The sequence below is a fragment of the Balaenoptera musculus genome, chromosome 6 (genome assembly GCF_009873245.2).
Source record: "Balaenoptera musculus isolate JJ_BM4_2016_0621 chromosome 6, mBalMus1.pri.v3, whole genome shotgun sequence".
Classification (NCBI taxonomy): Eukaryota; Metazoa; Chordata; class Mammalia; order Artiodactyla; family Balaenopteridae; genus Balaenoptera; species Balaenoptera musculus.
In genome coordinates, this window is record NC_045790.1 from 48,202,356 (window position 1) to 48,224,465 (window position 22,110).

Below are 22,110 nucleotides of genomic sequence, written 5' to 3' on the forward strand. Positions count from 1 at the left end.
TATACGCAAATCAATCAATGTGATACCCTATATTAACAAATTGAAGAATAAAAACCATATGATCATCACAACAGATGCAGAAAAATCTTTTGACAAAATTCAACTCCCATTTATGATAAAAACTCGCCAGAAAGTGGGCATAGAGGGAACCTACCTCAACATAATAAAGGCCATATACGACAAACCCACAGCAAACATCATTCTCAATGGTGAAAAACTGAAAGCATTTCCTCTAAGATCAGGAACAAGACAAGGATGTCCACTCTTGCCACTATTATTCAACATAGCCACAGCAATCAGAGAAGAAACAGAAATAAAAGGAATACAAATTGGAAAAGAAGAAGTAAAACTGTCACTGTTTGCAGATGACATGATACTATACATAGAGAATCCTAAACATGCCAACAGAAAACTACTGGAGCTAATCTATGAATTTGGTAAAGTTGCAGGATACAAAATTAATGCACAGAAATCTCTTGCATTCCTATATCCTAATGATGAAAAATCTGAAAGAGAAATTAAGGAAACACTCCCATTTACCATTGCAGCAAAAATAATAAAATACCTAGGAATAAAGCTACCTAGGGAGACAAAAGACCTGTATGCAGAAAACTATAAGACACTGATGAAAGAAATTAAAGGTAATACAAACAGATGGAGAGATATACCATGTTCTTGGATTGGAAGAATCAATATTGTGAAAATGACTATACTACCCAAAGCAATCTACAGATTCAATGCAATCCCTATCAAATTACCAATCGCATTTTTTACAGAACTAGAAGAAAAAAATTCACAATTTGTATGGAAACACAAAAGACCCCGAATAGCCAAAGCAGTCTTGAGGGAAAACAACGGAGCCGGAGGAATCAGACTCCTTAACTTCAGACTATACTACAAAGCTACAGTAATGAAGACAATATGGTACTGGCACAAAAACAGAAACATAAACCAATGGAACAAGACAGAAAGCCCAGAGATAAACCCACACATCTATAGTCAACTAATCTATGACAAAGGAAGCAAGGATATATAATGGAGAAAAGACAGTCTCTTCAATAAGTGGTGCTGGGAAAAGTGGGCAGCTACACGTAAAAGAATGAAATTAGAACACTCCCTAACACCATACAAAAAAATAAACTCAAAATGGATTCGAGACCTAAGTGTAAGACTGGACACTATAAAACTCTTAGAGGAAAACATAGGAAGAACACTCTTTGACATAAATCACAGCAAGATCTTTTTTGATCCACCTCCTAGAGTAATGGAAATAAAAACAAAAATAAACAAATGGGACCTAATGAAACTTCAAAGCTTTTGCACAGCAAAGGAAACCATAAACAAGACGAAAAGACAACCCTCAGAATGGGAGAAAATATTTGCAAACGAATCAACGGACAAAGGATTAATATCCAAAATATATAAACAGCTCACGCAGCTCAATATTAAAAAAACAAACCCAATCCAAAAATAGGCAGAAGACCTAAATAGACATTTCTCCAAAGAAGACATACAGATGGCCAAGAAGCACATGAAAAGCTGCTCAACATCACTAATTATTACAGAAATGCAAATCAAAACTACAATGAGGTACTACCTCACACCAGTTAGAATGGGCATCATCAGAAAATCTACAAACAACAAATGCTGGAGAGGGTGTGGAGAAAAGGGAACCCTCTTGCACTGTTGGTGGGAATGTAAATTGATACAGCCACTATGGAGAACAGTATGGAGGTTCCTTCAAAAACTAAAAATTGAATTACCATATGATCCAGCAATCCCACTACTGGGCATATACCCAGAGAAAAACATAATTCAAAAAGACACATGCACCCCAATGTTCATTGCAGCACTATTTACAATAGCCAGGTCATGGAAGCAACCTAAATGCCCATTGACAGACGAATGGATAAAGAAGATGTGGTACATATATACAATGGAATATTATTCAGCCATAAAAAGGAACGAAATTGGGTCATTTGTACAAACGTGGATGGATCTAGAGACTGTCATACAGAGTGAAGTAAGTGAGAAAGGGAAAAACAAATATCGTATATTAACGCATATATGTGGAACCTAGAAAAATGGTACAGATGAACCGGTTTGCAGGGCAGAATTTGAGACACAGATGTAGAGAAGAAATGTATGGACACCAAGGGGCGAAAGCCACGGTGGGGTGGTGGTGGTGGTGGTGTGATGAATTGGGCGATTGGTCTTGACATGTATACACTGATGTGTATAAACTGGATGACTAATTAAAAAAAAATTAAAAAAATTTAGGTTCATCATAAAAAATAAAAAATGCATAAGCCATTCCTTTAATAACCCTTTAAATAACTTGGGCTCAAATCCCAGCTCCAACACTTATTAAGTGCAATCAAGTTAATCAAAGAGCTCTGGGATCAATTTTAATGGCTCTTCTAATAATCCTTTAACAGCCATTCTTAGTAAGCCCTTTAAAAAAATGTAAAGCCACTGGCTGTGATTTGCCAACCCCTGGTCTCGAGAAGGCAAATATAGGGTTAGGAGGCTGCTGCAATCATGCAGAGCTGACAAAGGTAAATGAAGTACAGGCAGTGAGAACAGAGACCAGTGGAGGGTGAAAGAGCCACTGAGGAGCGAGAACAATCTAGAAATACAGGCAGACCCCATTGTATCGTGCTTCGCTTTCTTGTGCTTCGCAGATATGACATTTTTTTATAAATTGAAGATTTGCGGCAACCCCGCGTGGAGCAAGTCTATTGGCGTCATTTTTCCAATAGCATTTGCTCACTTCATGTCTCTGTGTCACATTTTGGTAATTTTCGCAATGTTTCAAACTTTTTCCTCATTCTTATATTTGTTATGGTGATATATGATCAGTGATCTTTTTTTTTTTTTTTTTTTTTTTTTTTTTTTTTTTTTTTTTTTTTTTTTAAAGATTTTTTTTTTTAAAGCACTTTTCTTTTTTTATAGCTACTTTATTTATTTATTTTATTTTATTTTTGGTTGTGTTGGGTCTTCGGTTCATGCGAGGGCTTTCTCTAGTTGAGGCAAGTGGGGGCCACTCTTCATCGCGGTGCGGGTACCGCTCTTCATCGCGGTGCGCGGGCCTTTCACTATCGCGGCCCCTCCCGTTGCGGGGCACAGGCTCCAGACGCGCAGGCTCAGTAGTTGTGGCCCACGGGCCCAGCTGCTCCGCGGCATGTGGGATCTTCCCAGACCAGGGCTCGAACCCGTGTCCCCTGCATTAGCAGGCAGACTCTCAACCACTGCGCCACCAGGGAAGCCCGATCAGTGATCTTTGATGTTACTACTGTGACTTGCTGAAGGCTCAGATGATGGTTAGCATTTTTACCAAGAAAGTATTTTTAGATTAAGGTATACAGATTGGTTTTTAAGACACAGTGCTATCACATACTTAACAGTCTACAGTATAGAGTAAACATAACTTTTAGATGTACTGGGAAACCAAAAAAAAATTGACTTGCTTTATTGTAATACCTGCTTTATCATAGTGATCTGGAACTGAACCCACAACATCTCCAAGGTATGCCTGTATTTTGGTTTGGAAAGTTGGATGGATGGGGGTACTCTTTACTGAGATAAGGATTCAGGAGTTTAGTTTTAGAGATATTGAGTTGACCTTTTTGTGGGGCATCTGGGTTAGGATGCCTAGTAGACAAGTGTACATCTGAGTCAGAAGAGAGATGTGCTCTGTGCTAGATACAGGAGAATCAGCAGCATACAGAGGAGTCCTGGAGCCACGGGATCACTAGTGTATAGACAGTGAGGCTCCTAAGGGGGGTAGCTAAGAGGTGGGTAGAGGAAGAGGAATCCACAGAGATGCTGAGAAAGAATAACCAGAGAAGTAGGAAGCAAGCCAAGTGTGTGTGGTTTCTAAAGCAGCAAGAAAGTGTTTTTCAGAAGAAGGGCCCAGCCTGTGTAGAATGCTGCCGAGAGCTCAGATTAGATAAGGCCTGTTTTGAGAGACAACTTTCTTCTTTTTGAACAAACAAGAAATAACTTTTTTTGGGGGATGGGGAAGGGGCTTTACCCAAGAGGAGTGTATGTTATATGTTACATGCGGTCTTAGAATGTGAGATGGGCAAACAGAAGCAACTCCATAATGAACTGAGTGGAAATATTAGGCAGGATTTAAAAAACTCATAATTAACAACCTTGGAGGGGGGACCTAAAGTAGCCTTCTGTATGTGAAATATTTCTAGGTTATAAATTGGCAGTAGAGGCCTATAAGAGTAATGTTTTCAAACCGCTCAGGTGCCAGTAATGCACTAGGACCGTGGAGTGAGGCTAGAATACTTGTCTTCTGGTGGATTTTGCAGGCAGCAATATGGTGGAACCAGTCAATTACAGATCCACATGAACTACATGGACTCAGCAATGAAAGCAAAGGGAAAACAAGGCAGAGTTCTCTTGTTTTCTCAATCAACTGGCACACAGCCCTGAAAAGCACTTTCTAATTCACCCCCGATGGTTATGCTACAAAGTCCAGTCCTGCTTCTTTGTTCTCTGGGTGAACAAGGTAGCCACACTTAGTTATCTTAACCTCTAGCCATCCGGAATTTTTCCAGAAAATTGGCAGATTTGGAGTCTGTTAGCTTCCACCATGTCTGCTCCCTCCACACATGGGCACTTCGTGGTCTCTCTCAAATCCCAGGCTCAGGGTGAACTAAATCTAGCCCACGTGCAAGTATGTGGGTTGGTGGGAATCTGGGAAGGAGGCAGGGGGATGGGAGAGCGCTTGAAATTCCTAAGTGTCATTTAGGCATGGAGTTCTGTCTGTCTCCACCACATCTTTTAACAGAACAAACAGCAAGTGCCTAATTTGACTCTGAGGTTAACCTTCCCCCATTTTTCTCTCTCAGCTCTTCTAAAAGGTGGTCCTTGAACCACCGATCTCAGAACCACCTGTAGTGCTTGTTAAAATGCAAATGACAGAAAGAAGATGTGGTGCATATATACAATGGAATATTACTCAGCCATTAAAAAGAATGAAATAATGCCATTGCAGCAACATGGATGGACCTGGAGATTATTATACTAAGTGAAGTAACTCAGAGAAAGAAATATCATATGATATCGCTTATACGCAGAATCTAAAAAAAAAGATACAAAGGAACTTATTTACAAAACAGAAACAGACTCACAGACTTAGAGAACGAACTTATGGTTACCAGGGGGGAAGGGTGGGGGGCAGGGATAGATTGGGAGTTTGGGATTGACATAAACACACTGATATATTTAAAATAGATAACCAACAAGGAGCTACTGTATAGCACAGGGAACTCTGTTCAGTAGTCTGTAATAACCTAAATGGGAAAAGAACTTGAAAAAGAGTAGATACATGTATATGTATAACTGAATCACTTTGCGGTACACCTGAAACTAACTCAACATTGTTAATCAACTATACTCCAATATAAAAGAAAAATAAAAAACAACAATGAAAAAATAAAGTTGAGTTTGGATTTAGTGCAAAAAAATGCAAATGATGGGACCCTACTGTAGAAAGAGTTTCTGGGATAGGGTAGGATGTGGGTGTCTCCATTTCTAACATGTTCCTGGCAATTATTATGCACACTGAATTTGGGAACCCCTCCTCTATCCCCTTTTTATTTTTTATTATTATTATTTTTAAAAATTTATTTATTTATTTCTGGCTGCATTGGGTCTTCGTTACTGCGTGCGGGCTTTCTCTAGTTGCGGTGAGCGGGGGCTACTCTTCATCATGGTGCACCATCTTCTCATTGCGGTGGCTTCTCTTGTTGCAGAGCACAGGCTCTAGACGCACGGGTTTCAGTAGTTGTGGCTCGCGGGCTCTAGAGTGCAGGCTCAGTAGTTGTGGCGCATGGGCTTAGTTGCTCCGCGGCATGTGGGATCTTCCCAGACTAGGGCTCGAACACGTGTTCCCTGCATTGGCAGGTGGATTCTTAACCACTGTGCCACCAGGGAATCCCGTATCCCCTTTTTAAAGTTTAGAAGTTTTAAGAGAAGTATTGTGACCATTGGAGTTTAAAAAAAACTTGAGGCTCAAGTTATTGTATCCTCTATTAGCCTTTCAGTGTATCTTAGTTTCAGCAGAGCAGGGACCTTTCCTTATTTATGATCTCACTTTCTGGTACCTATCACTGTACCTAATGCCCAACAGATACTTGGGGAGTTGAAGGGACGATTGCAAAGGGCCCCTTAGAGGCCCCCAGCTTCTACTCATGCTCCTCTGAAATACACTCACCACAAAGTAGCCAGTGTGAGTCTATAAAAATGGAAATTAGATCATTTTACATTCCTGATTAATACCCTCCAAAATCTCCCTGTGATGCTCACACTAAAACCTCAACTCCTCATCCTGGTCTCTGGTTGCCCCCATGGCCTCATCCCATATCACCTCTACCTTCAGCCTGCCACACTCCAGCCAAATGAGCTTCTTTTGGGTTCTTTCAACACAATAAACTCATTTTCACTTTAGGGGTTTTGCACTGTTTTTCCCTTGCCCAGGAATGCTCTTCCTTCTGAAGTCATATTGCTGAACACTGGTCATCATTCAGCTTTTGGCTTCCAGGTCACCTCCTCAGAGTACCCATCTAATGTGGTCACCAGATCATTGCTTATCAAAGCTCTGTTTCATTTTCTGCCCAGCACTTATCACCATCTGATATTTTTCTTATGTCCTTTTCTGTGTTTGCTGTCTTGCTCCACACTCACTCATTAATTCATTCACTGTTTATTTAGTACCTGTTTAGTGCCAGCTACTCTTTCCAGCACTAGGGACACAGCAGTAAAGAAAGCCTCTACCCTAATGGACAGGCAATCAATGCATAAATATATAATATGTCAGATGATGATGAAATTCTGTGAATAAAATAGAGTTGAAGGGTTAGAGAATGATTCAGAGAGCTCTTTTAGCTAGAATGATCAGGAAAGATCTTTCTGATGTGTGCCAGTTCAGCAGATATCTAAATGTACGTAAAGTGCAAGAGAACACGGACTTCTGTTTCATTCATCACAATATCCTAGCAAGTAGGTGTATATCTGGCATATGATAGGTAGATTAATAAATATTTATGGAATGAATAAATATGCATACCCCTCTCTTAGCATTTAAACACTGCATTTACTTCTCTGGATTCCAAACTAGACTTTGAGTTGCATTGACAGGAAATGAGTCTCCTTTTCCTCCATCCCTCATATCTAACATAGGGTCTGGCTCAGAGTAAGCATGGGAAAGTTTGTGAAATAAAGGAAGAAGTAGGAATTAAGAAGAACCAGTCTGTCATAATACACTTAGGGACATCCTGCAAACGATTGCTTAAGAAGTTGGCATGTGCTTCTAAGAATGATGTGAATTCATTTTAACTAGTAAGTTATATATCTGATGAGATGCAGTACTATCTGAATTGTTAGTGATTCTTTCTGAAAACCAATTTCTTTCAAATCAAGCTTTGGCATATTTAAAAGCCAAGAAGTAATAGACTTCAGTCACTTTCTTTCTACCTTGACCTATCTTGCTGGCTCAGGCTATTTAGAGTATACTTTAATATATCTGCAAAGTCCTACAGACCAATAGCCAGCTGAAGCTTGCAGACTCTTTCAGAAAGATGGATTTGGGCGCTAAACAAAAACAGACTAACTGAACTATAACACCGGGCATTTCAGCACTTCTCTGTTTGAAAATTAATAAGCATTTCGGAACCGCTACCAGACGCACTAATGATGACAAGCAATGAAACCCAACACAAAAGGGGTCACCAACAACCATAGCAGAGCAGTCCCAATGGCACTTCTGTGCCTTCTGTGTGCTCTGTACAGATGCATCCATTTTATTTTCTGAAACTCCACTTGGACAACTGCATAGAAAAGTAAGCTCCAGCCATATTTCTTACTGGCTAGCTAAGTAAAATGGAAAAATTATGATGTCAAGGATCAGAAACAGAAATCTCTTATTTTTCCCTACCATGTGCTATTAACTTGCTTTAAAAAGCTCTGCTGAGGCTAGATCTGGAAAAAAGTCTTGAGAGTGGCAAGAATTTTAATACTGTTTGCTCATGGCCCCCATGTGCTTTCCTTCTGAATGTACCCTCCACTGTCACTCTCACCAATGTCCTGGTGACTCAAGACCTAGGATTTGCCCTCTGCTGTCCTAGGCCTACAATTGTTCATATCTTTTCATAACTTTTCAACTTTTCATATCTTTAGCACCTGGCTGCTATGTTTCTTTTTTTAGCAAGATTCTGTTGAAAGTTCTTCATCTTAAAGCCATTAGACTCTCAATGCCCATTAAGGTGCAAATTAAAAGGCAAAAGTCATATTTCTAAGCAGTATTTCAAGAATTATCGATATCCTTGAGATTACTAGGCCAAAAAATTGTTCACTGATCAAAGAAGTACTTGGAAAACACTGAGTACTATATCATCCACTTGGAAAGTCACAACCCATGTTGGACTGCTTAAAGGAGTTAAAACATGGAAAAACCAAAATCATTTTCACCTGGGGGTTAGTTAAATACATTCAAGAACAGTAATCAGCTGTTGAAAAAGGTGATACAGACCCCTACATACTACTCTGAAATGTTTCCTAGACATGTTGTTGAATAAAAATCAAGTCAAACTTCTAACCATGAGTAATTTCCCATTCAAAACACAAATCCTATGTGTGTATGTGTTTTATATATAATACAATAAAATATATAAAAATTCCAAAAGGATGAATACCGAATTATTAAGACTGACAGCCTCTGGGGAATAGGATTGAGGGCATGAAGGAGACTTGCACTTTTACTATACATACGCAGGTATTATTTGAATTGTTTTATAGCCTCTTCATTACTTTTATAATAAAAAAAGAAAAAAAATCAACTACTATATTAAAAAATAGAAGTAAAGTCCGGCAGTAAATACCTCTGTTTAGCTTTAAGCGAGCATGTCTCAAACTCACGTGATCAATGAATCCCTGTTTTGTGGACCACTTGGAAACTTGTATGACAAATTTTGAAGTTACCGTGCTCAAGGCTCTCCCCACTCTCCACCAACATATGGGTTTTAACCTTCTGTGGCCTTCTACAAATGAGTGAAGGGGGTAGATCAGAGATGATCTGCTACACCCCCCCCTCATTTTTAAAACGAAAGGATTAAGGCCATGGAAAGTAAAGGGCAAGACCAGCCCGAAGCCCTCAATCCTCACCTAACCCCCTCCACATCTTTCCTGTAGTCACCAGTGACCCAGATGGGCCCTGATCCTTGGATTTCATAATCTCCAGCACTCAAGGAAGTTGTCAGGACCCCTGAGTAAGCCATGGCCTCAATATTCTCCCTGCGGTTCCGGGCAGAGCAGAGTCCTAATCATCCCCTCCCCCATCCCCAATGGGCTGTCTTGCTGTACAGCTTTTAGGAGGAAATAGTCACTATGCAAAGGAAGGGATCCTGGAAGAAGCTGCTAGAAAACAGCAGGGATCTTGAGATAACTTGGTATCCCTGGTGAAGTACAGGAGATACATGCAAACATGAACTTAGTCACTCAAAACAGCATGAGCTTGAGTTGGCAGGACTGGGTTTGAATCTGCTCTCTTGGTTCTGCCTTTTACTAGCTATTTAACATTGGTCAACTTCCTTAATTATGGTGAGCCTCGGTTTCCTTATCTCTGAAATAGGGATATCAGTTCGTATGTTACACCTTGCAGTGGACATTAACAGAGGTGATGGCTATGGAAGTTGCTAGCATGGGGGCACAATATCTGGAGTTAGTCAAGAAATGTTAATTCCCATCTTTTCCCTCACACAGCCAACTGCTACCCCCTTTGATCTCAATAACACCAATCCTGGGCAATAGGCCAGGGGATATGAATGCAACAGTATCTACACTTGAGAAACTGACTGGCTGGTAGAAGGCATGGCATGATTTGGGCACAACAGGTGTGACAGGTACAGTCACAGAGGTGAGTTCCACTGTAGCACGCACCTGAGCACCAGGGTACCACTTTCAATCAGCACCCATCATCCTGGGGGTCTGATGCCGGAGGTGTCTCTCTCCCCTGTGGCCTCAAGGGGATTTACTGCAGCTTTGGCCTGACCCACAAATTACTTACAAAGATTTCTGGAAAGAACTGCAGGGATCATAGCAGTTAAGCTGATCAAGGAAAAGTATAAGCTGGGGAGGACCAAGAAGCAAACAAGAGGAGAGGTTACCACCACAGGCTCTCAAAACATAGTGCATTCAATCCTTGTCTCCAGTGCTTCTGTGTGGGTGCCTCAGCTTTTTAATTACTGATGTGGTAACAATAACAGTACTTACCCCGTAGGGTTTTTTTTTGTTGTTTTTTTTAAAGATTAAACAAGATAATATTACCTTTAAAGCACTGAGCACAGTGTCAAAGAAAAAATGCTTAGTATTGTTATTAAAGCTATTTAATCTGTAAATGCTCAGGCTGAGAGGCAATATTATTGACATTTCAAAAGCACAAAAGATGTGGGCAGGATGGACAAAGTCATGTTTGTTCAAGTCTCAGAAGAGTAGACAGAACTACTCTTTGGAATCAAATAAACTTGATACTGAGTCCTCGGTCTGGTCCTTACTAAAGTGTGACCTTGGGTGAGCTGCTGAACCTCAATTTTCTATGTGAAACTGGGGGATAATGTCAATCTTGCAGATTGACTGTCAGAAGAACAAATGCAGTAACATATAAATAAACCTGGCACCCTGCCTGGCACAATAAATCCTGCCATCTTTCCTTCCTCACTCAAAGCTAGCAAGCCAGTGAAGAGGATTAGCTGAACAATAGTATTTCAAAGCAGATTTAATGAAAAGAGCACGCTCCATGGATTCAGAGAAGATAAAAAGTTACAATGAGGACTTTGGGCCGGAGGACCTTAAAGGTTCCTCCCTCATCCATGGACTGATTCTTCTATTCGCTGCCCATCTTATTTTTGTCACATATTTTGGCTCTGCCACCTAATAAACGTGATCTTTAGCAAGTTGCTAGACTGGTTTCCTCTTCCGTAAAGTGTGGATAAAAATTATACCTACTTCTTAGGGCTACTGTTAGAAGTCAGTAAGATGAAGCACATAAACAGTTTACACTTGGCTGGAAGACAGTCACTACTCAATCAATGGCAGCTATCTTTGTTGTCAGGGCCACTAGAAAGATTAAAGAGGATGTCCATAGGAAGCATGGCATGCTGCTTGGCACATAGATAGTATTAAAAATATTGTTGTTATTATTACCTCTCCTATCACTATTGATTTTACATTATGAATGGCCATGGCCCAAGGAAACCAGTAAGTAATATATGCTGTCATCCCAGTAAAGACACATCAAAACAGAGACACCAAGAGATATTAGGATAATTCATCACAGGTCCGACGGGGAATAAAAGCTTTCTGGAACAAACAGCCTTGTCCAGCCCAGACAGAGGACGGGCTCACCCACGGGAAGCAGCAGGTGCTGGCTGCACTCTCTCCCCAGCCCTGGGGGACCACACACACAGAGACAGTATCCTGGTGTACAAGATTTTCAGTGGTTCATCTCACAAAATGGTAATGGAATAATGCCTTGGCCTGGAATGACATTTTTCTGCCAAAAGTTCAAAGCTATCCAGAGAGTATCTCATTAATCTTTGGGATCCTACGGGGACTGGGGTTGGTAGGCATTCTTACTATTACCTTATAAAGATGAGAACATACAGTTCAGAAAAATTAAATACCTTGTCTTTGCTTCAACAGTCTATCAGTGCCAAGAGAGGGTTGAAACCCAGGATGGGAGCAATCCCTGAGGCCCAGTGCTCTAAGCCCTACCCTTGGAAACACCTCGAAGGAAGCATGGATAGGGTGTCTCCCACACAGTGTGGCCCCTTGCCCCTCCTCCTTCCCAGACCGGGTAGCTGCAAAGCTCACCTGTCGCTGAACTGAACCTCTTCTCCGTTCCTGGCCCAGCTGATGGTAGGCCTTGGGTTGCCTATGGCCTCGCAGTGCAGAAGCACACTCAGTGTCCCGCTGGCCAGGGCCACGGTCTGCCCGAGGTGGGTGACCACCTCGGAGGCTGAGAGCTGCTGGGCGGCCGAGATCTTGCGCAAGATGATGGGCTTACGGTGTGGCCGGCGAGAGCTGCCCCCGCCCTCCCCCGGGGACAAGGTCCGCAGGGAGCTGCTAAAGCCAGACACGTGTTTATGCGGAGGGATGGCCACTGGGGGAATGCCCCGCTCGGAGGGCTTGAGGAGCGCGTCCTGGTGCGCGTCCTGGTGGCTGCGGAAGATCTCCTGGGCCAGCTGGGCCACGAGGTGCTTGCTGTAGACGTCGCGGAGCTCCTCGGGCTGCTGGGAGAGGTTCCGGAGGATGTCGTCCAGGCGCTGCTGCTCGGCCGCCACGGTGAAGGGCAGGTGCAGAAGGGCCTGCTCGGCGTTCTGGTCCTCTTCTGAGGACGCGTTCCTTTCTGTGGAGTCCTGGGCCTCCCCGGAGGCGAGCAGCTCCCCTGGCCAGCCGCCCTGCTCCAGCAACCGAGAGACCAGGTCATCATAGCGGCTCCCGGCATCCGCAGGGAGGCCCCGCTTCTCGGCCTTGCTGCCGTTGGAGAAGATCCCGTTCTGGTGTTTGTGGGTCTGCAGGGCCTCCTTCGGGCTGGCCTTCCTCACCGCGAGGGCCTCTTCCTCGCTCCTCAGGCTCAAGGGCCGGGCCACCAGCTTCCGGTTGCCTCCAATGAGCTTAATCACAAACTGCTCCCGGGCCGGGCCGGCCGAGCAGGTGTAGATACCCGCATCAGAGGGCTTGAGGCGGTGGATCTTTAGGTACCCAAATGGGGCCACGGTGACGTGGGCGGAGCTGACGAGGTGCTGGCCGTCCTTCTCCCAGGTGATGAGGGGCTTGCGGAAGCGCCGCGTGGGACAGCGTACCACCACTGCGGTCTTGGGGAGCAGGTAGGCGAATCCCCCCACGATGAAGTGCAGCTTCCTCTGCCGGCGGGTCTGGATGTATACCTTCCTTGCTGCCGCGATGTGAGGGCTGTGCTTTGTGGATGGCCGCCCGGGCCCTGGAATGACAGCCGTGAAAGGGAAGGCAGATGGATGGAGAAAGAGAAGCGGAGAGCGGAGAGAGAAAAGGGACAGTGGGTGCAGTGACAAGAGACAGTGAAAAGGAGAGGGCAAAGAGAAGAGAGCCAGGGGGACAAAAGAGAGAAGAGGGAAGGAAAGCACTTCAGAGTTTGCTTTGGGCAGGGCCTTCCTTTACCACCTTCTGTTTTATGGGAGTAAATGGCTACCAGCTGTGGACCATCAAGCTGCTGCCGCAATGAATCATGGGAGAGCTAATGAGGTGCAGTGAGGCAACCTGCTATCACGCTGCTGGGGTTTTCTACCCCTAGAAGCTGAGACGCGGGGTTCTAGATGGAGGGCGATTCCAGGGGAAAGACAGTTCCTCTCATTAAAAGGACTTAAAAAAGAAAGAAAAAGAAATCAGCATCATAAAAAGAGGCAGAGGACAAAGAGAAGGAGAATGGATCTCTTTTGGGTCCTGCAGAGCCCCAGGGTCCCCGTATACCTGGGGAGGAGACCCCAGAAGTGTTACACCTCTAGGGATTAATATTAAACAAATCTGTTTCGTTTAAAACACTGGAGTGGGTAACATTAGGCTTCATTAGTAACATGCTGACTCCAGCTTCCAGATCTCCATATGCCAGCAAGTGAACTTTGCTCTACCTCCTGCAAACTGTTTTTCTAGCAGAGAAGAGCATCCTGCCTGGCCACATGTAATTAAGATTCCTTTCCCACCTCCAGCTGAGCTCACGAGCCTAATGCCCTCAGAGGGCTTTACTGCCTATCTGCCGCTGGTCTTGGGTTCAGGGAAAGCTACTGCTCTTGCCGTCTCCCCATCCCCAGAGCTCTGACATACTCACTTGCACAGGTGGCCAGCATACAGGGCCTGATGGATGAAGAGAACGGCAGGGGCGGGCACAGGGAGGAATTGACAGTAGCTGAGACACCTGTTTTCAGCACCTTCCGGCAAATGGCACTTCGCGTCTGGGTGCCCTCCCCGCAGCTCGTGGAACACTGGTGGGGAAAGAAGGGCCCAAAGCATGTAAATTCAGGTAACTAAAGGCTAATGGGTTTGTGTGGGCTCTGAAACTCACCAAAATAAGGAAGAAGTTGCTTGGAAAAGCAATAGCAACTAAGAGAGATAGAGAAATATTAATTATGTAACAATGTGGGAAGACACATCCATACTGTAGGCATATTCTACTCTAAGATTTTCTAGTCTCAGGTCTCCTGTGGACCTTTCACCTGTTTTTACTTTTTTTTTTCTAACATCTTTATTGGAGTATAATTGCACGACAATGCTGTGTTAGTTTCTGCTGTATAACAAAGTGAATCAACTATATGTATACATATATCCCCATATCCCCTCCCACTTGTGTATCCCACCCCTCTAGGTGGTCACAAAGCACCAGGCTGATCTCCCTGTGCTATGTGGCTGCTTCCCACTAGCTATCGATTTTACATTTGGTAGTGTATATATGTCAATACTACTCTCTCACTTTGTCCCAGCTTACCCTTCCCCTCCCCCTGCCGTGTCTTTAAGTCCATTTTCTACGTCTGTGTCTTTATTCCTGTCCTGACCCTAGGTTCATATACATATTGTATATGCCCCTAGGAATATACAATATATTCCACTGTATATATGTACCACAATTTCTTTATGCATTCATCTGTCGATGGACACTGAGGTTGCTTCCATGTCCTGGCTATTGTAAGCAGTGCTGCAATGAACATTGTGGTACATGTCTCTTTTTGAATTAAGGTTTTCTCAGGGTATATGCTCAGTAGTGGGATTGCTGGGTCGTATGGTAGTTTTATTTTTAGTTTTTTAAGGAACCTCCATACTGTTCTCCATAGTGGCTGTATCAATTTACATTCCCACCAACAGTGCAAGAGGGTTCCCTTTTCTCCACACCCTCTCCAGCATTTATTGTTTGTAGATTTTTTCATGATGGCCATTCTGACTGGTGTGAGGTGATACCTCATTGTAGTTTTGATTTGCATTTCTCTAATGATTAGTGATGTTGAACATCCTTTCATATGTTTGTTGGCAATCTGTATATCTTCTTTGGAGAAATGTCTATTTAGGTATTCGACCAATTTTTGGATTGGGCTTTTTTCTGATATTGAGATGCATGAGCTGCCTGTATATTTTGGAGATTAATCCTTTGTCAGTTGCTTCATTTGCAAATATTTTCTCCCATTCTGAGGGTTTTCTTTTCATCTTGTTTATGGTTTCCTTTGCTGTGCAAAAGCTTTGAAGTTTCATTAGGTCTCGTTTGCTTAGTTTTGTTTTTATTTCCATTTCTCTAGGAGGTGGGTCAAAAAGGATCTTGCAGTGATTTATGTCAAAGAGTGCTCTGCCTACGTTTTCCTCTAAGAGTTTTATAGTGTCTGTCCTTACATTTAGGTCTTTAATCCATTTTGAGTTTATTTTTGTATATGGTGTTAGGAAGTGTTCTAACTTCATTCTTTTACATGTAGCTGTCCAGTTTTCCCAGCACCACTTATTGAAGAGGCTGTCTTTTCTCCACTGTTTATTCTTGCCTCCTTTATCAAAGATAAGGTGACCGTATGTGCGTGGGTTTATCTCTGGGCTTTCTATCCTGTTCCATAGATCTATATCCTGTTTTTGTGCCAGTACCATAGTGTCTTGATTACTGTAGCTTTGTAGTGTAGTCTGAAGTCAGGGAGCCTGATTACTCCATCTCCATTTTTCCTTCTCAAGATTGCTTTGGCTATTCGGGGTCTTTTGTGTTTCCATACAAATTGTGAAATTTTTTGCTCTAGTTCTGTGAAAAATGCCATTGGTAGTTTGATAGGGATGGCATTGAATCTGTAGATTGCTTTGGGTAGTATAGTCATTTTCACAATGTTGATTCTTCCAATCCAAGAACATGGTATATCTCTCCATCTGTTGGTATCACCTTTAATTTCTTTCATCAGTGTCTTATAGTTTTCTGCATACAGGTCTTTTGTCTCCTTAGGTAGGTTTATTCCTAGGTATTTTATTCTTTTTGTTGCAATGGTAAATGACAGTGTTTCCTTAATTTCACATTCAGATTTTTCATCGTTAGTGTATAGGAATGCAAGAGATTTCTGTGCATTAATTTTGTATCCTGCAACTTTACCAAATTCATTGATTAGCTCTAGTAGTTTTCTGGTAGCATCTTTAGGATTCTCTATGTATAGTATCATGTCATCTGCAAACAGTGACAGTTTTACTTCTTCTTTTCCGATTTGGATTCCCTTTATTTGTTTTTCATCTCTGATCGCTGTGGCTAAATCTCCCAAAACTAAGTTGAATAATAGTGGTGAGAGTGGGCAACCTTGTCTTGTTCCTGATCTTAGAGGAAATGGTTTCAGTTTTTCACCATTGAGAGTGATGTTGGCTGTGGGTTTGTCATATATTGCTCTTTATTATGTTGAGGTAGGTTCCCTCTATGCCTACTTTCTGGAGAGTTTTTATCATAAATGGGTGTTGAATTTTGTGGAAAGCTTTTTCTGAATCTATTGAGATTATCATATGGTTTTTATCCTTCAATATGTTAATATGGTGTATCACATTGATTGATTTGCGTATATTGATGAATTCTTGCATTCCTGGGATAAACCCCACTTGATCATGGTGTATGATTCTTTTAATGTGCTGTTTGCTAGTATTTTGTTGAGGATTTTTGCATCTATGTTCATCAGTGATATTGGCCTGTAGTTTTCTTTTTTTGTGACATCTTTGGTTTTGGTATCAGGGTGATGGTAGCCTCATAGAATGAGTTTGGGAGTGCTCCTCCCTCTGCTATATTTTGGAAGAGTTTGAGAAGGAAAGGAGAGGTGTTAGCTCTTCTTTAAATGTTTGATAGAATTCGCCTGTGAAGCCGTCTGGTCCTGGGCTTTTGTTTTTTGGAAGATTTTTAATCACAGTTTCAATTTCAGTGCTTGTGATTGGTCTGTTTATATTTTCTATTTCTTCCTGATTCAGTCTTGGAAGGTTGTGCTTCTCTAAGAATTTGTCCATTTCTTCCAGGTTGTCCATTTTATTGGCATATAGCTGCTTGTAGTAACGTCTCATGATCCTTTGTATTTATGCAGTGTCAGTTGTTACTTCTCCTTTTTCATTTCTAATTCTGTTGATTTCTGTCTTCTCCCTTTTGTTTTTTTCTTGATGGGTCTGGCTAATGGTTTATCAATTTTGTTTATCTTCTCAAAGAACCAGCTTTTAGTTTTATTGATCTTTGCTACTGTTTCCTTCATTTCTTTTTCATTTCTTTCTGATCTGATCTTTATGATTTCTTTCCTTCTGTTAACTTTGGGGTTTTTTTGTTCTTCTTTCTCTAATTGCTTTAGGTGTAAGGTTAGGTTGTTTGAGATTTTTCTTGTTTCTTGAGGTAGGATTGTATTGCTGTAAACCTCCCTCTTAGAACTGCTTTTGCTGCATCCCATTGGTTTTGGGTCGTCATGTTTTCATTGTCATTTGTTTCTATGTATTTTTTGATTTCCTCTTTGATTTCTTCAGTGATCTCTTGGTTATTTAGTAGCATATTGTTTAGCCTCCATGTGTTTGTATTTTTTATAGTTTTTTTCCTGTAATTGATATCTAGTCTCATAGCATTCTGGCCAAAAAGATACTTGATATGATTTCAATTTTCTTAAATTTACTGAGGCTTGATTTGTGAACCAAGATATGATCTATCCTGGAGAATGTTCCATGCGCACTTGAGAAGAAAGTGTATTCTATTGTTTTTGGATGGAATGTCCTATAAATATCAGTTAAGTCCATCTTGTTTAATGTGTGATTTAAAGCTGTGTTTCCTTATTTATTTTCATTTTGGATGATCTGTCCATTGGTGAAAGTGGGGTGTTAAAGTCCCCTACTATTATTGTGTTACTGTCGATTTTCCCTTTTATGGCTGTTAACATTTGCCTTATGTATTGGGGTCCTCCTATGTTGGGTGCATAAATATTTACAACTATTATATGTTCTTCTTGGATTGATCCCTTGATCATTATGTCATGTCATTCCTTGTCTCTTGTAATAGTCTTTATTTTAAAGTCTATTTTATCTGATATGAGAATTGCTACTCCAGCTTTCTTTTGCTTTCCATTTGCATGGAATATCTTTTTCCATCCCCTCACTTTCAGTCTGTATGTGACCCTAGGTCTGAAGTGGGTCCCTTGTAGACAGCATATATACGGGTCTTGTTTCTGTATCCATTCAGCCAGTCTATGTCTTTTGGATGGAGCATTTAATCCATTTACATTTAAGGTAATTATTGATATGTATGTTCCTATTACCATTTTCTTAATTGTTTTGGGTTTGTTTTTGTAGGTTTTTTCCTTCTCTTGTGTTTCCTGCCTTTAGAGAAGCTCCTTTAGCATTTGTTGTAAAGCTGGTTTGGTGGTGTGAATTATCTTAACTTTTGCTTGTTTGTAAACGTTTTAATTTCTCTGTTGAATCTGTATGAGATCCTTGCTGGGTAGAGTAATCTTGGTTGTAGGTTTTTCCCTTTCATCACTTTAAATATGTCCTGCCACTCCCTTCTGGCTTACAGAGTTTCTGCTGAAAGATTAGCTGTTAACCTTATGGGGATTCCCTTGTATGTTATTTGTTGCTTTTCCCTTGCTGCTTTTAATATTTTTTCTTTCTATTTAATTTTTGGTAGTTTGATTAATATTTGTCTTGGAGTGTTTCTCCTTGGATTTATCCTGTATGGGACTCTCTGTGCTTCCTGGACTTGATTGGCTATTTCCTTTCCCATGTTAGGGAAGTTTTCAACTATAATCTCTTCAAATATTTTCTCAGTCCATTTCTTTTTCTCTTCCTCTTCTGGGACCCCTTTAATTCGAATGTTGGTGCATTTAATGTTGTCCCAGAGGTCTCTGAGACTGTCTTCAATTTTCATTCTTTTTTTTCTGCTCTGCAGTAGTTATTTCCACTATTTTATCTTCCAGGTCACTTATCCGTTCTTCTGCCTCAGTTATTCTGCTATTGATTCCTTGTAGAGAATTTTTAATTTCATTTATTGTGTTGTTCATCATTGTTTGTTTGCTCTTTAGTTCTTCTAGGTCCTTGTTAAACGTTTCTTGTATTTTCTCCATTCTCTTTCCAAGATTTTGAATCATCTTTACTATCATTACTCTGAATTGCTTTTCAGGTAGACTGCCTATTTCCTCTTCATTTGTTTGGTCTGGCAGGTTTTTATCTTGCTCCTTCATCTGCTTATTTCTCTGTCTTCTCATTTTTTTTAACTTACTGTGTTTGGGGTCTCCTTGTTTCAGGCTGCATGTTCGTAGTTCCCATTGTTTTTGGTGTCTTCCCCCAGTGGGTGAGGTTGGTTCAGTGGCTTGTGTAGGCTTCCTGGTGGAGGGGACTGGTGCCTGTGTTCTGGTGGGTGGAGCTGGATCTTGTCCTTCTGGTGGGCAGGGCCATGTCTGGTGGTGTGTTTTGGGTTTTCTGTGAACGTAGTATGATTTTAGGCAGCCTCTCTGCTAATGGGTGTGATTGTGTTCCTGTCTTGCTAGTTGTTTGGCATGGGGTGTCCAGCACTGAAGCTTGCTGGCCATTGGGTGGAGCTGGGTCTTAGCGTTGAGATGGAGATCTCTGGGAGAGCTCTCACCGATTGCTATTATGTGGGCCTGGGAGGTCTCTGGTGGTCCAGTGTCCTGAACTCGGCTCTCCTACCTTGGACATCAGGCCGGAGCACCAAGACCCTTTCAGCCACACGGCTCTAACATGTTGACCTCCAAATGGAAAAATCCTTTGTTTGAATAAAGGTGGCCTTTGAGGTCCAGGTTTCAGGGAACTGGCCCAGGGTGGCCATCCCTGGTTTCACATCAACATGAGTTCAGGCACAAACTTCCTTGTTTTTCCATTTTGTCTTTAAGTTACTTGTTGAAACAACTGGCCCGTGGTCCCAAGGACGGTTGCAGCTTTGGCTGTTGGGGGCCCTCCCTCCCACTGTGCTCCCTGTTTTTACTTTTGTGGCCTGGGCTTTAGAGTTAGAGAGTCACATAGTCCAATCAGTATTTCACTAGTTGGCAGGTCACTTAAACTCTCTGAGTCTGTTACCACTTCTTATACTTGTTTTGCAAGGCTGGGAATTAAATGAGATAATATATTTTAAAATTTCACACATTGAAATGACATTGTTAATGCTAATTCCTTTCTCCTTCCTTTACAAATAAATGATAATACTTTAATGTCAAGTATCAGATAATTCTTATGTATTTACTTTGTTTGAGGTGGGGCGCTAAATGCTATGGGACAAAATGTGCAAGATGGTTCCTAACCTCAAGGGGATGTCATCAAATAATGGGAAGAAATACAAATGCATTGTTAAAATGAAATAGTATATTAGGGAACATAGAAATCAAAACCACAATGAAATACCACTTTATATTCACTAAAATTTCCATAATCAAAAAGACGGACAACAATAAGTATTATTATTATAAGTGAGGATGTGGAAAAATTAGAGCCTTCCTGTATTGCTGGTGGGAATGTAAAATAGCACAGCCCTTTTAGAAAGCAAGTTTGATGGTTTTTTAAAAAGTTAAGCATACATTTATCATATGACCCAGCAATTTCAGTCCTAGGTATCTTACCCAAGAGAAATGAAAACATACATCCATATAAAGACTTGTATGCTAAGGTTCATAGCAACATGATTCTTAATAGGCAAAAGTGGAAACAACTCAAATATCCCTCAGTTGGTGAATGGATAAATGAAATGTGGTATATCTGTATCATGGAATATTTTATTCCACCCTAAGAAGGAATGTTCTGATAATGTGCTACAACATGGATAAACCTTGAAGACATTATGCTAAGTCGAATTTTATAGTATATAAATTATACCCCAATAAAGCTGTTTCAAGAATTATATAGTAATAAAAGAATTTAGTAAAAATATAAAACTAAAAGTCAAGTGAAGTATTAAAATATTAATGCTAACAGTTGGTGAATGCTTATGGTATACTAGTGATTTCCTGGCCTAATCTGGAAGATGGTTGGAGTCTGGATGAGTGTAGAGAACCACGGATAAGCATGGGAGTCAGGGAAATAACCAGAATCAAGGTAGAAGAGTTCAGTGCACAAGGCCAAGGCAGGCCTGGGGGCAGAGCTAAACCAGTTTGACTCAACAGAGGGGCCAAGTGGAGAGTGTTAGGAGCTCAAGAGGTGGTTTGGGGCCAGATGTTGGAGACTTTTAATTTTCAGACAGAAGGTTTGGAATTGGTCCATAAGGCAATGACGAGCCATTAAAGGGAGGAGTGAAATGATGAAAGAGGTATTTTGAGAAGGTTAATCTGGCAACAGTGTCTGGGAGGAATGGGAGTAGGAGATGAATGGCAGACAGGGATGTCAGTTAAGAAGGCTGCCACGGTAGTCCAGGCTTGAGATGATAACGGCCTGAACTAGGGTCATGGCAGCATGCCACGTTAACTGGAAAAATGACAGTAGAAACCAAAAAATATTATCTTATGTATCTAAGTTTTATATGCTAGCCCATGGAAATGAACTATTCCACGCAAGGCACTGTGATGTCCACCACCCTGAAAGACATTTAAGACGCAAAAAACAGGGATGAGAATCAAGCCCGTTGCTTTTGTTCCCTGATGATCGTGGATTCCAGATTCCACCTATCCCTTACTTTATTGTAAATGACAGCACCGAATCCAGGGATCAGGTGGGATGGGGGTAAAGAGCCTGGAAATTTTAAAAGCCTGGTCATTTTAGTGCTGCCAAGTAGAAAAATGGAAAAATGGACTGTGTGTCAGAAGACGAGTTTAGGATTTTGGTCAAGTCTAGTTCTTTCTCTAAAATTCTCAATTTCTCAATTTCTCTCAATTTCCACATCTCTAAAACAGGGAAACTATACTCGAGCAGGGATTTTCAAACTGTGTTTTTTAACTATGTTGAACAAGTGATTTAGGGGCTTCTCAGGTGGTCTGGAGACCCAACCACTTGGAGATCCGGGACCCCTACCCAACCTACCCCGTACTTCAACCAAAACAGCTCTGATTTGTTCTGTTTTAGACTTCTGGCTTCACAATAACATTTCAATGGAAAAAAGGGTCTTGTGGCTTTAATTTTTAA

The 22,110-nt window shown here is 41.5% G+C and overlaps 1 protein-coding gene across 2 annotated transcripts in view; it reads right to left on the reverse strand.

Annotated features, from left to right (window-relative positions):
• ADAMTSL1 (ADAMTS like 1) overlaps positions 1-22,110 on the reverse strand; it is a 1,026,618-nt gene that overhangs the window by 147,412 nt on the left and 857,096 nt on the right. For both annotated transcript variants that reach the window (XM_036856350.1, XM_036856351.1), the window contains 2 exons: positions 13,877-14,030; positions 11,887-13,015 (listed from right to left, as the gene is read on the reverse strand). In XM_036856350.1, coding sequence (XP_036712245.1) covers positions 11,887-13,015; positions 13,877-14,030 — 1,283 coding nt within the window. The remainder of the gene's footprint in view (positions 1-11,886; positions 13,016-13,876; positions 14,031-22,110) is intronic.